The sequence below is a fragment of the Acanthisitta chloris genome, unplaced genomic scaffold, assembly GCF_000695815.1.
Source record: "Acanthisitta chloris isolate BGI_N310 unplaced genomic scaffold, ASM69581v1 scaffold10117, whole genome shotgun sequence".
Classification (NCBI taxonomy): domain Eukaryota; kingdom Metazoa; phylum Chordata; class Aves; order Passeriformes; family Acanthisittidae; genus Acanthisitta; species Acanthisitta chloris.
In genome coordinates, this window is record NW_008682053.1 from 13,877 (window position 1) to 36,092 (window position 22,216).

General features: G+C 41.7%; 1 protein-coding gene across 3 annotated transcripts in view; it reads right to left on the reverse strand.

Annotated features, from left to right (window-relative positions):
• Positions 1 to 6,130: 6,130 nt before the first annotated feature.
• Positions 6,131 to 22,216, reverse strand: part of MBNL2 (muscleblind-like splicing regulator 2) — a 34,118-nt gene continuing 18,032 nt past the window's right edge. For all 3 annotated transcript variants that reach the window (XM_009078351.1, XM_009078350.1, XM_009078349.1), the window contains one exon: positions 6,131 to 9,091. In XM_009078351.1, the coding sequence (XP_009076599.1) occupies positions 8,964 to 9,091 (128 nt within the window). In that variant the 3' untranslated portion in view covers positions 6,131 to 8,963. The remainder of the gene's footprint in view (positions 9,092 to 22,216) is intronic.

A 22,216-nucleotide genomic window follows, 5' to 3' on the forward strand; every position in this document is an offset into this window, starting at 1 on the left:
AGCAGTGGGGAAAGGCATTTGATTACTGTACAAATCATCTCACCCTTCAGGCAGTGTGCTCAGTCTGTGATGGCAAAATAATTCATTGCAGCTAACAGTCCTAAATCACCTGTTAAAGTGCTGCAATGGTGCAAGGACCACAAGCTGCTCCTCAAGCACATGATGGTATAAAAGCCTATGTCATTTCTAGAATTAAAGGAAGGGGAACAAGGTCCTTTAAGAAAAACAACCACCCTCAGAGAGAAATAAGGTGCAGAGACTGTTAGGTGGCGTGGGGTTCCCATGGTGCACATATGCTTGGAAGAGAAGCTCAGGAGGAAGCCAGAGCAAGAAGGATCTGGAGGCAGGAATGGGAATGCACAGCACCATGCCATGTGCCCCAGCCTGACAGAGGATGGGTCACACTAGGCATCTCTGTAGGCAGCAGGGCTGGAAAGGCTTCAGAAGAGGCAATCCTACCTAGAAGTTGAATGTTGTTGCCCTCTGGCAAAGCCTCAGTCATTCTCTCTCTATTTGCTTATACAGGAAGCCTGGAGATGAATGCAGGAGGCCTGAAATTTGTGAGGTAAAAGCATATTTCTCTTCTGCCTGCACAAAGGAAAGGATACTCAGAAGAAAATCGTTGCCACTGTTCAGCCAATCCATACTGTGCTACATCTGGCAAGTAGAGTGATTGCAAGTAACAAAGTGCTGTGTTACATGGCAATAGGATTTAATTTGGTTTCATTTGCTTTATAGGCACACTGTATAGACTCATAGAATGGTTTGCACTGCAAGGGACCTTAGAGGTCATCTAGTCCAACCTCCTGCCATGGGAAGTGACATCTTCAACTTGACCAGGTTGCTCAGAGCCCTATCCAACCTGGCCTTGAATGTTTCCAGGGATGGATCCACAACCTCTTTGGACAACCTGTTCCGGTGTTTCATTATCCTCATTGAAAAAACTTGTGTCTTATATCTATCCTAAAACTACCCTCTTTTAGTTTAAAACCATTACCCTGTTGTGCTGGTTTGAGCTGAAGTAGAGTTAACTTTCTTCACAGAGGCTAGTATGGGGCTATGTTTGGGTTTTGTGCTGAACACAGAGTTGATAATGCAGAGATGTTTTTGTTATTGCTGAGCAGAGCTCACACAGAGTCAAGGCCTTTGCTGCTTTCCGTACTGCCACACTGGCAAGGAAGTGGGGTGTGCAGGGGAGATTGGGAGGAGACACAGCTGGGACAGGTGACCCAAACTGACCAAAGGGATATTCCATATCATATGATATCATGCTCAGTATATAATGTGGGAGGAAGAAGGAGGAAGGGGGAACATCGGGAGCGATGACGTTTGTCTTCCCAAGGAACCGTTACGCGTGATGGGCCCTGCTCTCCTGGAGATGGCTGAACACCTCCTGTCTTTGGGAAGCAGTGAATTAATTCCTTGTTTTGCTTTGCTTGTGTGTGCAGCTTTTGCTTTCTCTATTAAACTGTCTTTACCTATGAGTTTTTGTAGCTTTTACCCTTCTGATTCTCTCCCCCATCCCGTTGGTGGGGGAGTGTGTGAGCGGCTGCATGGCTCTTGGCTACTGGCTGGGGTTAAACCACAGCACCTGTGTTCTATTGCAACAGGTCCTACTAAAATGTCTGTCCCCATCTTTCTTATGGGCCCCTTTTGGAACTGGAAGGATGCTGTAAGGTTGCACCGGAGCTTTTTCTTCTCCAGGCTGAACAACCCCAAGTCTCTCAGCCTGCCTTCACAGGAGAGGTGCTCCAGCCCTCTGATCCTCTTCATGGCCCTCCCCTGGACTCACAACAACAGGTCTATGTCCTTCTTATGTTGAGGACCCCAGGGTGGTCAATCTAACATTAAATTAAGCTGGGGAGATAAACACCAAAGTACCCATACATACCTGGAACTCCAAATAAAATTGGACTTGAAGAAGTTCGTCTTCTCCCACAATCTCATTAAAGGGAAATAAAATGAAAAGTCCCCAGGCCACAGGAGGAGTTGCCAGCATGCTTCTACAGCTGCCCATAAGCACTTACCATGGATTCTGGGATGACAGCTGAGGAATGGGCAGTGCCATCAGCCAAGGGACTTCTCCAGTGACTTGTCTTGGACAGTTCACACTCACGGAGGAGAGCATTGATTTTCTAATAGAAGAGTGCAACCTCATTTATTTCCTCTAGAATGGGAATAAAGTAATCACTTCTAAGGTTAATAGAAAGGGAAAATGCTTCCTATCTCATCCTGTAGTTAGAAAGTCTACTGAAATCTGCTTAAGGCTGACCACTTTTTTTTCACAAGAGTTCTCATTTACTTGTACTGGCTCATGTAGCTTTTGTTTGGAGCACATTCAGTTTGAGGAAAGCCACAAAACAGGACTCTTGCCTTTCATCATTTATCTTAAGCCTAGAAATGAATGTGTAGGCTCTACCCAACACAAGGACAGCTTGTTATCAAGCCTTACAGACAGAAATTAAAGCAACATAACTACATTGGATAGAGTAGGGTACAATCATTTCACATGAAACATTTAAACAGAGCAATTTATTTGCATACAGGGACAGTCCATCCTATTGCAACTTTATTCAGAGTAAGTTATACTGACAACATCACACCTTTGTTGGCACAATAATTTAACAAAGCCTGTGTGACGATGAAGCCTGAAGAAATTATATTACATGCTAAAGGGCTGCCATATTTCTTCATTCCTCCCTACTACATGGTAAGAAAGAACAGCTTGAATTCTTGTCAATTTTCATGACTTTCTCAAGAATTTTATGAGCTGCTCTTTACCTTTACCTCCATGGGCACAGGGGCATGTCAGGTGATATGAAAAACATTTCTAGGTATCATGGTAGGTGAGAAAAAGCTTAAATATGCAAGCTGAATGCATTCCAAATACCTACAGAGAATAGTTTTTTTAACTAGCAGACCATTTAAGCCAATCTCATGATTTTGTGATTTCTTGTGCATGATGGTGTTTTAAAATCCATCAAAACCATTGTTTTGATTGACAGCCCCTTGCAAAAACATGCAGGACTCATTGACTGAACTCATCTGAGGTGTTGTAGAGTATCTGAGACAGCTGTATGGGGATGGCAGACTTAACATACCCATCCAGACCTGTGTTCCTCCACAGCAGCAGCTTTAGGCCAAGTGGGCATTCTGCAGTGTCTAAAATGACACTTGACAGCTACAGAGACAAAGCTGGATCCCACCCTGGATCCCACCCTAACAGCTTTACAAGTGTGACAAACTTGCTTCCAGTCCCGAGCTGTGCTGTCAGCTACCAACTTTAGCATCTCTGAATGTGCTCTGCTGGCATTCAGTGTGGTGGCTACAACCATAAAACCAGGAAGGAAAAGCATTTCCTCTTTTTACCCCTGTGTGAAAAGCAGAGGCAGCCGCGGCAATTGTAGACACAGCTCAGGTCTAGCGTGGACACATATCTGTGTGACCATCCCTGGATGCTCTTCCTACAAGGTGAACCTCACACCACTGTGGTCACCCTCACCACCCTCATCATCTGGGGCTGGTGGCCCTCTGAGGAACCACCCACCACGCAGGCTACACCCTGACTGCTTTGTGACAATTAAGACTAAGGAGGACACTCACCAGAATTTGTTTTCCTTAAAAGTAGTATCCAAATCCAGCTCTTTGAAGATGAGAGGAGCAGGGCGTCTTTCCTATAGTGATTTTCCTAAATCATAAAGCCAAGTGTATTTTCTTCACACTGTAAGAAGCTTTGGTGTAAATAAAGCAACCGCCACACAACATTAAAAAAAAGCAGCTCACATCAGTATCTTCCTTTCACATTTCTTAGTGTTGGGGTTTTTTTTCCCTGCTACAGCAGAAGGTATTTTCATGTAATGAAACATGTAATTTATATTCTACAATTTCTATGGTTTCTACAATTACAGAATCAGAAGAATAACACTTTAGAAGACAGTTTCATAATTTATTCACTCACAGATAATCTAACTATATGTTCTATACCTATTTGCTCAAATATATTACATACCAGCAATAGTAACTGCTTTAATGCAACAGCTGAGATGATTTTGCTCTCACACACCCCACTCCAGCAATAAAAATCATCTTGACCCATGCAAAAAGCCTCCAGAACTGTCAATTATGTGACATTAGAAAGTCAGGCTATGTACAAAAGGCTTGGCTAGAGCACTGATTGCAGGCATAAAGAGCATGGTATGCTCAGACAACCAGATGCCAAGGAAGGTTTCTGGCAATTCCAGGCAAGGCATTTTTTTGGGTCCCATGAATTCATGCAGTAAATGTCACTAGCAGAAGGTTCAGTGCCCACACTGTTGAGCAGCCTTGCCTACAGTCCTTTTTTCCATCATGACCCACAGTATAGAAATGCTGAGTTGTTCCTGGGCTCTCTTCTGGAGTGAAACACCTCTTTCTGAAACAAAACCCAGCTGCTGTTTCGGTAACTTTCTCAAGAGACACTCCCAAAATGCAGCATGAACAAGGCTCAACAGTTTTGGCTTCCTTTGCTGTATACAAACATGCCAAGCTATCCCAGCAGGCTCTGATCCCTCAAATGTCACATCCCCTTTTGTTTCATGCTATTAATTCCACTGGGCCACAAAAACACCCCAGTCCTCGGATGACTTCAGCCTTTTGAACTGACAACCAAGCAAAACATAGAAAATAATCATTAAGTCTTACGGTCATGGTTGTTACCACATGGGGCCAGGGGAGATGCAGGGCCAAGGGCTGTGAGTGTGGACCTGGCTGGTCTGCTCCAGCCACGGCTGATGTTGAGCAATGTGATGCTGCTGCAGCCCTTGGCATGGGGTGAGGACAGCTCCCTGCAGGGGAGTAGCCTTTGGCTCCAAAGCCAGCAAATGTCTATGAGGACACACGTGGCAGTGGGGAACACCAAAGGTTTCTAAAGGCTCTTCTCTAGAAGTGTCTTGCTTCTTTCTGGAAACCCTGATGTTAGCTGAATGGGGTACGCTCCGGACACAGAGGTGTACAGAGATTGTGGGTTTGGTGTGGCTCCTGAAAGCTCACGGCTCCCATGAGCACTTCTCCACTGCCAAAAAAGTGCAAAATCGACAAGAAACAATGCAGCTCTCAGACAAGAAAACTGACATGTCCTGACCCTTCTTGGCAGCTGACAACTGTCCAGGGTGGGGTTTAACATAAGAAAGCATGAACAGACAGGTTTCCTGCTCCTGAGTCATTAGGAGTTGAATTTTAATCATTTGCTGCTTCTGCTCTACAATGCCCTTGCAGCCCTCTAATGCTCCAGTCCTTCCCTGTCCCTGCAACTCATCCTGTTTCTCCTCTCCATCCCACATGCTCATTCTCAGCAGGCTTCTGGCTCAGTACGTCTGTGATACATCCAAACAGACTGGTTGACCTGGTGGTTTTCCACATCACTTGTGACCTTGGACTCCTTTCAAACCAGGCCTGTGATGATGAAATGTAGACAACTTTATGACACAAACCCTTCTCGATTCTGCAGGAATTGTATTTCCTTTCTTTAAAGCATTTAAACAAATACATCAGAGAAGACGGTGTGGAGAAACCACGGAGCTGCAAACCAGAGGTTTTAATCCTTCCTGTCACTAGCTTGCAGTGTGATCTCTGCCCTTGGGCACACAGCTCCTCTGTGATGCTGCTATCCCCACAGGAACTAGCAGATAACAGGGATTATTTGTTGCTGTAATACTCTCCAAGAGGTAGGAAGGAAAAGAGGATGCAGAGGATGTGCTGCCAAAAAAATCCCCCAATAGTTAGACAAATATGAGCCACACTGCTGAGATAAGCACTGCCTGCCTGCACCCCAGCACGCACGGGGGGCAGAAAGGGCACGGAATGACTGTCTGAGGCTGCCACGCTGCAGTGTGGCATCTTGGCCAGCAGACTCCAGCAGGAGAAGGGCATGTGCTTCCTCATACAGCATCTGTCTGTGTCCTGCACCTGGGGACTGCACTTAAGGATTTGTTACTTGAACATGGAATTAAGGGAAAAAAATAAATCAAATAAATAGAGTAAAATAAAAGTTCTATACTTCTTAAAAGACTCCTCCAGTTTCTTTTGGCTCTATTTGTTACCCCAGCCCCTCTTCCCAGAGCTGCGCCACGAGAAAGGATTGCCCTGACTCCGCTCTCATTTTAAAATGCTTCTTTTTATTTCAGTGGTTGTACATTGGGTGAATGAATTTAACGTCACAACAGAAATAGAATGGCTATTTAACAGACCACTAGTAGTTATATATGCTGAAAAAGAGTGAATGGAGGGGTCTCTTTGTTACCGAAATACTCATCGTACGTGTCGTCAATTATGCTGGATGAGAGAGGCAAACGAAAAGGTATTTTGGTGAAGTGCTGTATCCTTCGAAGAAGATAAACACTGAGACATCTCAAGTTGCTTGAAACCATGTCCCAGCTACAGTATTCACTGTCTCCGTGTTGGCCCATCTCATGGTTCTTTTAGGGGGTTATATTTGTTCTTGTATTTTTTTTTTTAATTAAACAAAGCATTTAAAATTTAATCATTTTCATTAGACTTTTTTTCTTTTTTAAAATATAAACAAAGTTTTGGCAAATAATATTTATACAGAAAAATAGTTTTAGATCTTCCCAAATTTTGAAATAGTCTATAAAATTACTTTATAAATAAATAAAATGCAGAATCTGTTGTACACATATTTGCACATCTCTGTAATTGCCTCCTTACTGTTAGCATAGGTTTGTACTTGTACAGTTTTCAGGAATATTACAAAGTCATAAAGTCGGAAAGTGGATCTCTTATTAAAAATACATTTTCTCTTTTTGTCTGTCAGTTTATCTGGATGAAAGACCTGATGTATCTGAAGCTTCGTCATCCATGGGCAAAAAATAGTAGTATTGGATTAATTGTAAAAAACATAGAATAACAGTTATTTCGAAACATAAAAAGTTCACACAAAACGATGTCTTGAAGAGTTATCTACATAAAATATTTAAACAACATGGATAATTTACCATTTAGTATTATACAATAAGCTACCCAAATGCCTAAATTAACTATTATAAAAAAATAAAAACAACTTTGACAGATATAGGCAAGTTGCAGTGTCAACTACCTAGATATAATGACTGAGAAAGTCTACAAATATTAGTGTTTTAATAGTATATAATGGTGATACCTTAACTGCTAAAGTAACAAGTTAAGATACATTATTTCCCCACAAATTAAAACTAACGCAACGTTACAAGCACTATATGTTCAGTTTACAATCGAATCGTGATTATTCTTTTTCTGTCAGATGATCAAATCTCCAGCTCCATATATAAATAGATAGTAATTAGACATTGGACAAACAAGATTTAGCCTGGAAAATAATTTCCTAGACCAAGAATAATATGGTTAGTGCCTTCAGTCGTTCAGAACAGGCAGTGCTGCCGAAGTTTAAAATAGTTTACAATCAATCTGAAGAGGTTAAGTTAAAATACTGCAATCACTAATAATGTCCACATAGAAAACTTATGCTGCAAACAATTATACATAATATCCACTTATAACAGCTGTCTTGTTTTTTTAAACAATAATTTAAAAACTATGTCATTTATGTGATACATGTGCAACATATAAAATGTGAAATATGAAATATTTGGTACAATAGTGCTTGAAACAAATCTCAAATCAAACAAATGAAATTTTAATTATACATATATAATTACCTTGTAAATCAACAAAGTATTTAAAAAAGTAAACAACATTAAAATCTGCTTCATCCATATATATGTATGTATGTATATATAACATGTATATAATTGTATTAAAGATATCTTCATACTTTTGTGACATAAAATATGTTTTTAAAGAAAAACAATTAAAAGAACTATTTTTCTCCACTCTAATCTGGTTACAATCTTATAATCCAATTTAAAAAATGCAAATACAGTAATGATTTATTAAACTGAATCTCATTCTACATTCTTAGTGTTCAGTTAATAGCCTAGATTAAAGTCACCTATGAAGTTTCAGTGACTCAACTGAATTTTAATTAAATTAGAGTATCATACAATCTCTTAATCTACAGCCTTCTTTGTCGCCTTTTCTTTTGTTAGTTTGGTCTTGGTTTTTTTTTTGTTTGATTTTTACACTTCTAGAAGTTACTTCTTAACAACTTGGATCTTTTTGGTAACCTGACTATGAGTTTCAAAGATTATTTGCGTCCGGTGAGATTTGACTGTTGGCATCAGGCTCACTTTCATCAAGTCTGATGTGACAAAATTTAGGCACTTCTGCAAAGTCTCTTTTAAAAACATTATAAATATACTTGTAAAATAATATTCTCAAGACTTTGTTCTTTTGGGGACTGAAAGGGGTATGAAGTTCATACTGTGCAAAATTTTTTAACATTTTCTTCTGCTATTCTGCTATGATTCAAATGCAACTTCTCCATACAAGTCAAACACCAACCATGTGCATCTCAAAGAATTTGTGCTTCGCTTTGGACTTCTGGCTAAAAATATCAGATTGGCAGGATGATGTGCAGGACACTGGGCTGCGTTTCACTTCCTCTGTCTTGGAATCAACTCACCAGGGGAGCAAAACCAAGATTTGTTTTTTTTACCAAGAAGAAAACCCCCGATCATAGTTTGGGTGAAAATTAAACCTGCAAGTGGGGTAAGTTTTTAGCCAATACAACTCAATTATTGCTGAGCTCGAGAGATTCATAAACACTGAATCTCACGAGACTAACATATCTGGACCATTTCCGTTAGGTGTAGTTATGGAGAAAAGACAATATTTGCGAGAATTAAACTATGCTTAGAAAATCTTTAAAACTAAATGTTACCCTTTATGTCTTGAAACATCACAGCTGGTATCAGGTAGTTAACTATTTTAGGTTGGAGTATAGTAAGCATACCATATTTAATATTCATATATGACATAGCAGCACTAGCTTTTTTGAGTTTTTGATTTGTCCATAAGAACAAATTCTTGACTTAGCATGCAGTTTGTGGCAACTCTAGAGAGGAGGAGACGGGGTAGTATGTACAGTAGCCGTGCTTGGCTGTCCGCAGGGAGGCTTCGTGACACTCCGTTCCACTCCTGCCAGCTATTTCAGGATTATCTGCCAAGAGAAGGGAAAGTGTGATCGCGCTTTCAGGTGCTGCGCAGAGAGCGAAAGCGGTTCGGCCTGCACTAAGCTCAGGCACAGCTCACACAGGATCCCGTGTGGGACAGCATCCCCTCTGGGACAGCATCCTTTGTGGGACAGCATCCCCTATGGGACAGCACAGGCACAGCTCACACAGGATCCCGTGTGGGACAGCATCCCCTCTGGGACAGCATCCTTTGTGGGACAGCATCCCCTATGGGACAGCATCCTGTGTGGGACAGCATCCTGTGTGGGACAGTATCCCCTGTGGGACAGCATCCTCTATGGGACAGCATCCCCTATGGGACAGCATCCCCTATGGGACAGCATCCTCTGTGGGACAGCATCCCTTATAGGACAGCATCCCCTGTGGGACAGCATCCCCTGTGGGACAGCATCCCTTATGGGACAGCATCCTCTGTGGGACAACATCCCCCGTGGGACAGCATCCTCTGTGGGACAACATCCCCCGTGGGACAGCATCCCATATCCTCATGCTGCCTGGGAGGTGTTTGTGTTTCACAAACCCAGTCATCTTCCCCTGCATGCAGGTCCTCATGTGCATGAGAACATGCAGAGCACGTATTTTATGTGCCAAAATACTGGAAGTAGTGCTGAAGCCACCAAAGAAGGGCCTGGCCCTAGGTGGGGTGTGCACCCTCCATGCCCTGGCTGTCAGTGGAGAGGGAAGCAGCCCTGCACCTCCCAAAGGAGCTCAAAAGGGCATCGGTGCCTGGAGTGACTCTCCAGCTCCCACTGTGCTCCCACAAAGTCAGGAATAACCAAGGGAAACAGTGGAGGTAGGGCCCCTTGTCACTAACAAGGAAAAAGACGTACTGAGCTGGGTGTTTTCACAAAGCTAAAGTGCCTTTTCAATGCACTTTTAGCAGTTGTTTATTTCCTAAAAAAAATAAATCTGCCAAGCATCGAACTTGAGAGGTTTTCTCATGCTTCCTTATGCCAGTGAATCCAGGGGGATGACTATAACAGTACTTCTGTGCACCTAGCTAGTCACTAACCTCGCTGCTTTACCTTGGTGTCTCAAACCATTTTACAGGTGCAAACTCTTGTGCTTCCAATACTGTGAAGGTTAAATGCATGACGTACCTAGCAACCAACTCCACCTGCTCACAGTATTGGAAAATGGTCCAGATTTCCATCACCTGCCTGAAATGGTTATTGGTGACAGTGATATCAAAAGCCAGGGGTGTGAAATTTATCACTCCATTGCTAACCTGTGCTCCAGACCTAAGCACAAGTCAAGGAATCAGAGTGCATTGCCTGTGCTTCCTGTTTACTTTGGCACTTGACGTATTTTTAAGCTGTATTTGTAGGTGGTATGCAAGACAGTCATGACAGCACTTTGACCTACTTGTGTATTATGAAGCTAGACCGCTGCTTAATGCAATATTTATATGAACAGGGGAAAATAGGTATTTTGAAAATAACTGTAGCAACATACTACCTCTGACATACAGACTGCCAAAAAGAAACACACTCGTCTCTGTGTGGAAGGGGCTTGTCCTAGTCCCCTGCCTAGTCACCCACCCTATACCTCACAGCCACACTGCCTTGCTCTGTACACAGCCACCATCACCCTGGCCCTGCCCAACGTGCCAGCATGCCAAAAAGCCATCTTTGATTACCATCAGTACTGCAAATCTGGTGACACACGAGGCCCCATTGTACTGACACTGTACAAACACCTGCTGCTCCAAAGGGCTCAACATCTAAATACATCATACGCACAACAAGGACATATATTTTTAATGAACTTCCACCCATTGTGAGTTTGTTAGCTTATCGTCTATCTTCTGTTTCCTATTGAAATAACAAAGGAATACCTTTGCTGAAATAATAAAGCCCTGTCTGTGATAACCCTGGTCCAGCTCCAGCACGGTGATTTCACAGTACGTACAAAGAACGTAGCCATGCTGAAAATAAGAAGTGACCAAGATTATCAGCACTGATATTTTTAGCATGTTACAACCCAGCATGTCAATGTAATTAATAAAGCAGCTTTAGCTATACTGGGTTAGCCATAATCACACAAGTGTATTTAAAGGATCCTGAGGTCTTATTTAATGGGACACAACCTGAAACCTACTCAGTGTGAAAAAAACAGTCTCAGACACTGCAGCTGACTACACTGTCTGCCAACTTCTGAGGGGATACACTTGCATTTTCCTATAGCTTTTTTCTCCCTGTACAAGGAGACAGATAACTGCCCCTTGTGCCAAGATTTCAAACAATCTCACAAGACCAATGCTCCCAATTCACCAAAAATGTGTGACAGAGAAGGCAGAAGGCCTGAACTTGGGCTGTTTCTTGGGAACATGGAAGGACTATTCATGGTATTGAGATTAACCCAAGTGCCACTCACCCTGCTGTGTGCCAGTCAGGATGGAGGGGCCCTGGGCAGAGTGACAGAGAAGGGACCCCTTCTCTTCCCTGCCCTGGTGACCTGGAGAGTGGCAAAGCCCAGGGTGAGGACATCACTGCCGTGTCCTTATTCCTGCCGTTTCTCTCCTCCTGTCAAAACTCAGGAAACAGCGAAGACAATGTAAACACTTTCCTTTTGTGCAGGAGCATGTCCTGTTTACAGGCTGCGGGTGCTGGAGGAGCAGCTGGAGCTCTCACTGCCATGGTTCTCCTGCTGCCAGTGGCTGGGGGGGCCGTGTGCCCCCCCGACGTGCTGCCCCTCGTGCAGGGCACAGAACTGGGGCACATTGCACTCGGCTATTTCTAGCACACGTAGGAGTCCTCCGGAAAAAAACTCAAGTCTCTGCTTCAGAACAAGCTTCTCCAGTGCAGTCGCAGAACTGAGGAGCTACATTTCTTTTTTAACCTTAGACACAAAGTGTAAAACATCTCCTGTAGTCTTTAATTATATGTTCACACCCTATTTCTCAAAAGATATCACAACTCTGCCACAGCTATATACAAAGGCATCAGCTTCTGCAACTGCTTTTTTTCCACTGTGTCTGACAGAGAAACAAAATGCTAAACTACTTTCCATGGAAAACACACGGTGAACTTCTTCTGTTTAATCTACAAATGAAGTAATAAACTGTGCTGGAAGACGGAGGCTATCTCAGTCTGCATCGCTGCTAATTGCTCCACCACTTGCATGCTGAAAAAGGAGAAACTGTACAGAATACACTAGTGGAGGAACATCCCTGCAAACCCTTACTACAGTCTGCACTCCCTTGTTACTTGCAAACAGGTCCAGCCACCTTCGTGTTCACCACTCTTTGACGAATTACATCTCAGATGTACACATACATGACTTGTCATATTTGCCATGATACTATTATATCATTGTACTTCACAGCAACAGGATATAATCTATTGACACTTTTACCATGGTGTATATATATAAGCATAAACCCCTGAAAAACAAGACTATACAATGAGCATGCATTGTCCCATATACAAGGGTATAGGGAAGGCCAAGCATGGGAAAGCATTTTCTCATGCTCTGTATGGGTAAGGTCCACAGATGTGGATATAGACATGCCAGAAAATGTATCTTCTGCTGCTGCAGTAAGAGATCTAGTAAGAACATTATTTCCAGCATAAACCAGAATGGCCTGGCACTTACATTCTAGAGCAGTAACTCACAGAAGACTTGTAACAGGAAAGGGCATTTTTGGAGGTAATCACTTGCTTGGTACCTGTTTGAAGTGTCAGAAAGCTGCTTACCCTTTAGGCTAAAATCACTAAAATTGTGGTAACCTTAATTTCTGCAAACTACTTTCTAACCACCAAGAAGCATTTGGTCTTCCAAATTTTCCAGCTCTTTAGAGGTGACATTTTCAGCTCCTCAATGCTAAGACTTTCTGTCTTTAGCTTACCAGACAAAGGCTCTTTTAGATGTTTACCTTCAGGACTCAAGTGATCACAGTGGTCATTCAGCCCCCTGTGGAACACAAAACCCTAAATTCAGACAGGGTTGCTCCTAAGGGTGATACAATTCTGCAGTGTCATCCAGGGGAATGACAACCAAGAGAGATATTACTGTCAATGATTTCAGCTTCTCACCAACTACCAGCCCACGGCAGGCAGCAGACAAATCGATGTCAGTTTGGGATTTCCTCAGACCCAGGAAATGTGTCTGCAACCAGTCATTGTCTCAAGACTTACAAAGTAAAATTGAGCAAAATCTCTTAAAATAAGGTGGAAATTCCACCTTTGTGAGCTCTCTTCTGACACCCAGATTACCACATGCACTGCTTTACTTGATGCAGTTCATGGAATTAACCAAATTACTGAGAATCATGACTATGTGCTAAAAATTTCAAAGAACACTGTTTGGCTTGAGATTTTCTGTTTTGAAGCTACAATTCATGAAGCTTCTTTATTCTCTCTGAACTAAATTCATTTTCCAGTTCCAGATTTATTATACAACGATGAATCCATAAAATTTACCATTCTGCATGAATTCAGTGTACATGAACTCTTGTTCAACTAAAAACCTGTCACAGTGCATCAGCTGGAAAACATGACTTCGCATCTACCTCTGACATGTTTCTCTTTCAGAAGTTTTGAAATTATTACTCCAAATCATACTGCACTCTATAAGCCTTAATATATCTTAAGATTTGTATTTGATCTCCACATTGCAAAGCACATATCCCTCTGAAAATTAACTCATACGTAGTAAACATTTTGGACTGCTCAGCCTTCCATTTGAAAAGCAATGTAGTAAAGTAAGAGTTTCTTGTAGACAAGATTCATCTCAGATGATTTCAGGCAAGAATGTCTCAGCTGGTCACCCATTTTACATCTTCCTAGCCTACCTCAGGCAACTTATTTTAGCATGAGACAGATCATCAACTCATGATGCTTTTTTCCCCTCCACCAAATGTAAGAGTCTGCAGCAAACAGTCCACAATGAGGTATTTAACTTTTGGACACCTAGGTCAGGACAGATGAATCCTTCCACAGTGACATTTTCTGTTTGCATGTTTTCCACACACATAGCAGACTGGTCAGATATGTCTGGGGTATACATTAAAACCGCCAGATATTTTCAGCCAGCCAGCTCAGATCAGGCTGTCTCATAACTTCTCCCGCTTTCTAAAAATAAAACTAACACCAAGTATTTCTTCCCTATGACATGAAATCCAAGACTATTTATATTTCTCCATGCCTTTGGGAAATGCCTCCATCTCTTTATTTTTCATTTTCTCTTAGAATGTTCTTTTGTGGTTATGTGCCTTGCTCCTTTTCTTCAAAATAAATCATTCTGGGATTTTTTATTAAATCAGAAGTGGAAAAGGATGAGTAAATGTTCAGACACATACTGAGGGTAATCTCTATTGTATCAGTTATGCCTGGTCTTACTTAATTTTTACAAAGCCTAACAGATGGACTTTTTCACCTCCTTTCCTCCATTGCTTCTGCAGCATCAGCTCCACAGAGCACCATCCCAAACGTTCCAATCCCCCACACCAGGACTCCCACTGACACACTCCCAAGGGATCGATTTTTGTCCCTGTCCTTGACTGGGTAACAGCTGACCAGACTCCAACTCTTGCTAGCATTAAAAGCATCCTGTCTTCTTTCCTTTGCTACCCCTTCTCTCTTGATGGCCAGAAACCTTGTTCTCATTTCTAGCATAATATGATTTAATGTATATGTGCTTTGTTTTTCTCACTAACCATGGTCCTCTCAATCCAGAAGTGAAGCAGGATTTGTCTTATTGCTTCTGCATTAATCTAATGCAACCCTGATATATTTGTCTACTTTGTTCATCAAACCTCTTGTTTGTATACAATGGGTGAGATGTCTAGGCCACAGATCACCTCCTGGGTTGCCTGCCCATACAGTGCCTAATCCAGGGGGCATCAGGTGTTTCATGAGGGCTAGAGGTCCTATTTGCTTGGCTTTCTCATAGTCCATCCTCTCACATGGTAAATCTAGTGCCCTGCTCCATCCTCTCTTTTCTTCCCCAGATCTGAGTGTGCCCAGTTCTGCCTGTCCCATATGTTGATAATATGTCTCTGGAAATGGCTGAGGGTCAGATGTCCATGCTGAAGTGGACACATCTGCTAGAACATTTCCATTCCATCAGGCACAAGCTGTTGGCCATCAGGGTATCATAAAGCTGACAAAGACCTTGTCTGAATCCAGCTCTTCATGATGATTTAAAAAAAAGATCAAGGCAATTATGGGATCCCAAAGGGCTCAAGGGTTCAGCATATCATTCTTCTCACTTATTATTCACAAGGTCCTGAAAGAGAGTCCAAAGCCACTTGTGCTGCCAACTCCTTAGCTCACTTATGAGCTTCCATAAGTATTTACTTAAGTAATAATGTCTAATATTTAAATTCAACTTAATAGGTATTTACTCACTCTGGAGAAACAGGATTAGTTGCTTTAAAAATGAAAGCAATCTGGGTTTATTTGTTCTTCTTTAAAGTAATAAATAATGCAGTGCTAAAAATTGATCGCAACATACTCTAATATATTCTACAAAATCTATTTTTAACTAATCACACAGGCAGCAGACAGACTATACAGAAATGAGAAAACCACTTCTGTAATGTTTTAGGAGCACCCACACAGTGACTGTTTTGAATAGCCACTCCATTTTACCTTTCAGCAGGTCTGAGCTACTGCAATCATCTGTGTTTTTCACTTCCTACTTTTAGGTCATCTTCTTTCTCTTCTTGACTTTTAGAAACTGCCAGAATAGGCTTACACAGAGGAACTGAGAGCACAAATGAATGAAAGGGCAAGCACAAGTTGTGCATTATCTGTGAGACTACTTGTGTTCTTCTTGAAGGGGGGTTAGTTCTCCAACCCTGCATTTTCCTAGGCGTCCTTACCTAGGTTGTTTTCGCTTTTAACAAAACCTGCTTTGCATTTTCCTCTTACACACCATGCACGTTCAAATCATGCACCATGAGGCTGCCACTACACGTACAGCATCCCTTTTAGGTGAGCACACCACCACACAGAGTGCAGCTAGCATTTCTGCAGGTTGCCCAGCAGTTATCACCATGCTGAAACCCTTCCTCTCTCTCCCTAAACCTGCTGCTCCAGTTCAGACTCTCTTCCAAGCAAGAGAGAGTCCACTGCAACATTCAGAACGTAGCTCAAACACAGAAAGCTAATGAACAGACACCATGCTTATCAGACACCACGCTTACAACACTTGTGTCACTGTACTCATAACTTCTCAGAGGAAATCTTAATCTTCCTGACTTTTGACCACTTACCACTCCCTTAATTTTCTTCTTATCTGAATATTCTCACATAAACATACATACATACTAGTGTGTGTCCTGGCAGATAATATTGTGTCAAAAATGAAGTCAGGCAAGGTAACAAATTTCTGCCTCAAGCTGAAAGTCACGACAGATACAACCAACCAATAAATAAATAAATACATAGATGTTTCCACTGTGGTTACATGGGCAGCCTCCTGCACACTCAAAGTCAAAGACTGGCATTTCTGGTGGGCAATAAATCACACACTGAGATAAAAATATGACCTTTGTTTAATTCAAGGGAAAATAGTTGGAGCAACTAGAGATGTCCAGACACAATTATTTTACAGAACAGAATCCCAAACAAGTATATCTGGCACTCTGCACTGCTCTGTGTTGTTAAAATTTTATGACGGAAAAACACAGACTCACGAGCCGTGTGCATGCACCATGAAACAAACTCATTTTCCCCAAATGCCTACAAAATTAGTTGACCTTAGAATAATCTTCCTATGTTTAAATAATGGATATGTGTCCCAAAAGACTTTTACTCCACTTGTCAAAGTATCACTTGTTGAATAATTGAAAGCAAGAACACAAAAGGAAGTTATCATATCAAACATAAACGCTTTCTTAAATTTCAATGATATGAAAGCTAAAAGTCTATAACAGGAAAGGGAAATCTGTTTTGATTTTTGTTATGTAAAAGAAAGAAGTGCTTGTCTTTGCTGACTGCTGATGTTGTGTGACACTGCCATCTAGCAGGCTATCAGAGGAAGTCAGGTTTTAGTCTGCATGGAAGAGAACTGTGATGGGAGGATTTCTAAAAACACCAAACCAAAGCAAAACAGATTTTTCCATTTCTTCCCACTGGCTTCTTGTGTATGAGCAGGTAATCTAAAATTCTGTATGCAAGTCTGATGGGAGTTTTCATCAGCTACATGGAAACAACACACTATCTTACTAGACCAAAAAGTATTAAAACAAAGACTTGGTTAAAGTTTGCATGAGACTAAGAGTTCCTTTACATTTTCTAGGGTAATCTTTTGGCTTTACTTCTTTGCTGCCTTATAGTTTAAGAAAACAAAGTTTTGCCACATATTTTATAACATCAGTTGTTTCAAGGTACTTCAGAGGATTTTGACACTGCTCGAGATTTGTTGTAAGCTTTGACTGGAAGCTCTCACTTCTTGAGTCTTCAAACTGTTAATTCTGCTAGTTACAGCTACTCACCTGTAACTCTGTCTCAGACAAGATAACTTGATTGAATTGAGGCTTGTGAGTCTTGGGTGTCTAGCACGAAAGAGGCAGGAAGCAATTTAAGTCTGCCTTTCCTACTACGACAGGCTATTGCTATTTGAATGCCTTCTCCAGAGAAATTACTTCACCATCAAGGGTTCTTTAGGTTTGTTTTTCCAGCCTGATGCAGGTACAAAGCAAGATGCCCAGTCCTGCACCCCAGATGCTAAGGCACCATAGATGGGCTTGCTAGATGCCCAACACTGTTCTGCCTTGGGTTGGCTCCCTGCAAGCATCACCTCTGATAAAGTGCCTGAGAAAGGAATCTGTTCTTCTATCTCCTTTTTTGGGCTTTTTCATGTCAGATTTAAATCGCCCTTTCTGTTGTTAGAACAGAACTTTCTATAGGAGTACTTAACTTGGAACTTTCTGGAATTTTTAGACCAAAACTTTCAATCACAAAAACCCCAAAGGACAAGAATTGTTTGGATACTCATTATTCCCAGCAAAAGTGCTTTCTTGCCTGTTCTCCCATTTCCTCATAAACTGTAATTAAAGCTTTTCAAACCACTAACAGGAATTTTTCATTGGCTGTTATTTGTAATGTTCTTGTATGCTGGCACTAAAGATGTAAATAACATTTGTTTTCCCTTGCAACCTTCCTTCTCAAAAGCTGGCTTTTAAACAACAAAACAAGCCAATTTCCTTCTATCTACCAGATTTTTCAATTCATTTTCTCAGTACATTGCTACCCTTCTCCCCATTTACACGTACAGCAGGTTTCCATGAGGAAGATAGGGAATGTGAGACAGAAAAGGCCTTGTCAGCTGTGCTATGGACAACTCCCTGCCCTGCCAGAAGGCATTCTGGGGTGACAGAGGTAGACTGGAGAGGAACTGCTTTTGGGGGACAACAGGCAATATTTGCAAGAGCAAGCAACTGGCACTTCAGCTTTATGCAGAGTATGAGCTTGAGTAGGTGCCACATGAGATCTCAGTCCTAGAAGAGTCTGCCTCCCCTGGGAGTGGTGCAGCCTTTGCAGGCACCTTGGCAAGGAGAGGTCTCTGTTGCTGCACTCCCTCCCAAGGGGGGCACCATGCATGGCATCTCAAACCCCAAACGTTTGGCATGCTTGTATTTTACACTACGTTAGCTACTTTCTGAATTCTGGGGCAAATATTTTAATTGTCCTTTTGTTTGTGGCACTCAAACATAACCGTTTTTATTTTCGCTTCATTGTATTCTAACAGATTCTGACAAAACTGAAGGCTACTGAATGATTTCATAATTAATATCTGCATAATTGCCACCTAATTTAGTGTGAACGCTGATGCATAATTTAAAACAGCTGTGCCAGATAATCACAAGTCTTAGCATGAGACAGCCTGTTGATCTTATATTTCTTTTTAGACACAGCCTATGAGTATTTCATTTTTCTATTGGATATGTCCTTTAATTTTTCCTTCTTGGCTAAAGGTCATATAACCAGTAGAATAATGTTGCCACTGAATAACATCTTTAAGCAGCATTCCCTGTAATACTATTTTTATACTGCCAGTCTCTGGCCCATTTTTACTGCTACAGAAAATAAAGCCATGCACTGTTCTGAACTGATGTGATGCAAGCAAGACTGTTTTCTTTAAAATCATTTGGAATTTGGTAATTGCCCTCTAATAACCAGGAACTAAGGAAGCACCCACTGAGCTTAAGGACAAAGATTAGGGGACACAAATGCTGGTGTCTTAATCCCCCACAACACTCAACTGCGTGATACAACCTAGTCAGTAAGTCAACAGTAAGGGACCTTCAATAAGCCTGGAAATCCCTTCATGTGATCACCCACTGCAGGCTCAGGCCATTTGCTCTCCAGGTATTTAGTACCATTTGGGCTAAGGTCTCCTGCCTGTCACCCAGCAGTCCGTTCAGAAGTGTGCAGGTTTGTCTGAAGGTCCTGTATTGCATCTGCCAAGCTTGTGAAAATGTCTTGGATAACCCAGACATCCAAAGTTATCTTAGGACAATCTTAAACGTCACTAGACATGTTTAGGCAACTGAACCAAGCCCTGCAAGAGTTTTTAAGGACAAGCCAGACTATTCTCCAGACTTCATCTGGCTGGGTTGATAAAATTCACAGACTACAATGGGTACTTAAACTTGTATCTTGCATGTAGACACACATTCTCAGACACCAACAATTATGTGTCTTAATTTTGGGCTGAGTCCTAACCTTTTAATCCTTGTAGGACTCACCAAGGCATATATATATATATGAAACAGCAGTAAGGCTTTCTCCTTAGAAATTTAAAGCCCTCCCCAAGCAGGTGTTGGCTTTATATAAAATTGAAATTTAGCCCCCAAATTCATAATAACATCTCTCTCAAATAACGTTAAGATAGATCATCCTCTGTGCTGCTCCTCTGTTAAACCATCAGGGTAGAGGAAGTCCATCTTTCTGCATTTGCAATAACATGCACATCATCACCTCCAAGTGGGCTCTAGCTAATCTTTCTCTAAGTTTCTAATCCTGTATTTATTTACTTATAAAGCAAATAGTAAAACAAGAAGAGAAACAAGCTTCCAAAATAATTTTCCTTAAGATCTATGACTTCTATATCATCCTGAAATCACAGCACTGTGCATTCTTAGCCTAAAAAAAATAAATCAGGAAATACTACTTTTTTCCTCTACAACTAGCTGAAAGGAGGTTTAGCAAGGTGTGGGTTGGTCTTTTCTCCCAAGTGACAACTGATAGGATAAGAGAAAATGGCCTCAAGTTTCACCATGGGAGGTTTAGATTGGATATTAGGAAAAATTTCTTCATGGAAAGGGTTGTCAAGCAGTGGACCAGGCTGCCCAGAGCAGTGCTGGACTCAACATTCCTGGAGCTATTTAAAAGATGTGTAGATGTGGCACTTAGGGACATGGTCTAGTGGTGGACTTGGCAGTGCTGGGTTAACAGTTGGACTCAACATCCTAGACATCTTTTCCGAACTAAATGTTCTTGTGATTCTACCTATGAGTGAAGCTGAGCAGGTAACAGTTTCCTTGCTTGTTTGAGTACTGCTACTCCACTAGCTACAGGCTCTGAAGTACATATTTACACACAAAAACTGTATTAATACTTTAAGTAAGACGTTTTGCATACCTCTGCCCACATGCATGCACTAGAGGGAGCTAGGACCAAACCCTCCTGATCCATGCCCGAAAGCAGCTTCTCCCCATCCCTTCACACTGCTTGCAACTTTGCTCAGAGAAAACATTATCAGCATTCCTAAACAACAACTGAAGATCATTATGGATCTACCTCTGAAGCTTAACCTCTTAAGAGGTTAAGCAGCTGAGGCTTCAAGTCCTATGCTGGTGGGAATGGCTGCAGGAATTGTGAAGGGAGGAAGAAGGAAAAGGGGAAGGGCCTCTCACCTCTGACTGGTCATCCTGGACTCCTCACGTACCTCTAGAAGTCCACCTGCCTTTCGACGGAAAGCCGAAGTCCCCTCCTGCATCCCTGCATCACCACAGCCTGGCAGCTAGAGTATGCTGAGACACCTCCTCAAGGGATGTCCTCATGCAGTGAACAGTAACACCACCAGCTCTTCTATCAACTGAGTCAGGTTTAACCAGGATTTGTAAAACAGGGTTTGCTGAAGCACTTTTGCTGCATCCTGTTTACATTGTACTGAGCCAGAGCAATTCTCTTCCTCTCTGAAGTACATTGCAAGAAAATTATTTTGGTTTTAAAACCTAACTATTGTAAGTCAGAAAAAGCAAGAGATTCCCAGTTTTCCATATATTCTTAACTGGTGTCAGCCTGTACAGATGTACTACAGTATAGCCTTTAACCTTACACAATCTTCTCACATGTCTTGTGCCATACACTGAACACACAATGCCCAGAGTTGCTGTCCAAGTGTGACTGACTCTGTGTCTGTGCCAGTGCAGGCATATTTTGAGCTGTTACTCACGCTATTTTCTGAAAGGATGGACATACAGGAGACATCAGACATAGTTCTTTTTTCCATCAAAATACAAGCTGACAGCACACACTAAATAATTCACTAGACCCAACAGAGTTATTAGGTTTTTTCAGCCATCAGCTGAGACTCCGTGAGTTTTGGAATGATGGCTTTTCCTTCCACTGGTGCTTCAAGAAAGACCAGCAATCTTTTGCCAGGTCAGAATACTAAACCAAATGATATTAAGCTAAATAATTAAGCCTTCCTACAACTTCTTTTTCATGCCTGGCATTGTGAAGAGAAGCTGTAGGAGCTGAAATAGGACAGGCTGAAGGCTGCAGGTTGGAAAGAGGAAACGGTACCCCACAGATATGTAAAGCAGTGTGGCACAGACCAGGAAAGGAAATTTTATCTAGTTGAGAATAAGAAAGTCCTTTTCTGAAATACTCAGGAGAGTTTAAATCCATACAAGAGGACACAAAGAACATTATGACCATGAACAAAGTCACGTTAATTACCAAGTTAATAACCTGCTCCTGCTGCATTTCTCAGACTAAACAAAGGACCACAGAGTTACTGTGGGGCCTTTCCTAGTGTTGTAGCTTTGTCTCCAACTCTTAGAAAGTTTTAAATAAACAGAAAACTTGGAGTTTTGCCTCTTATAAAGACAAAGTAACTACTACTAC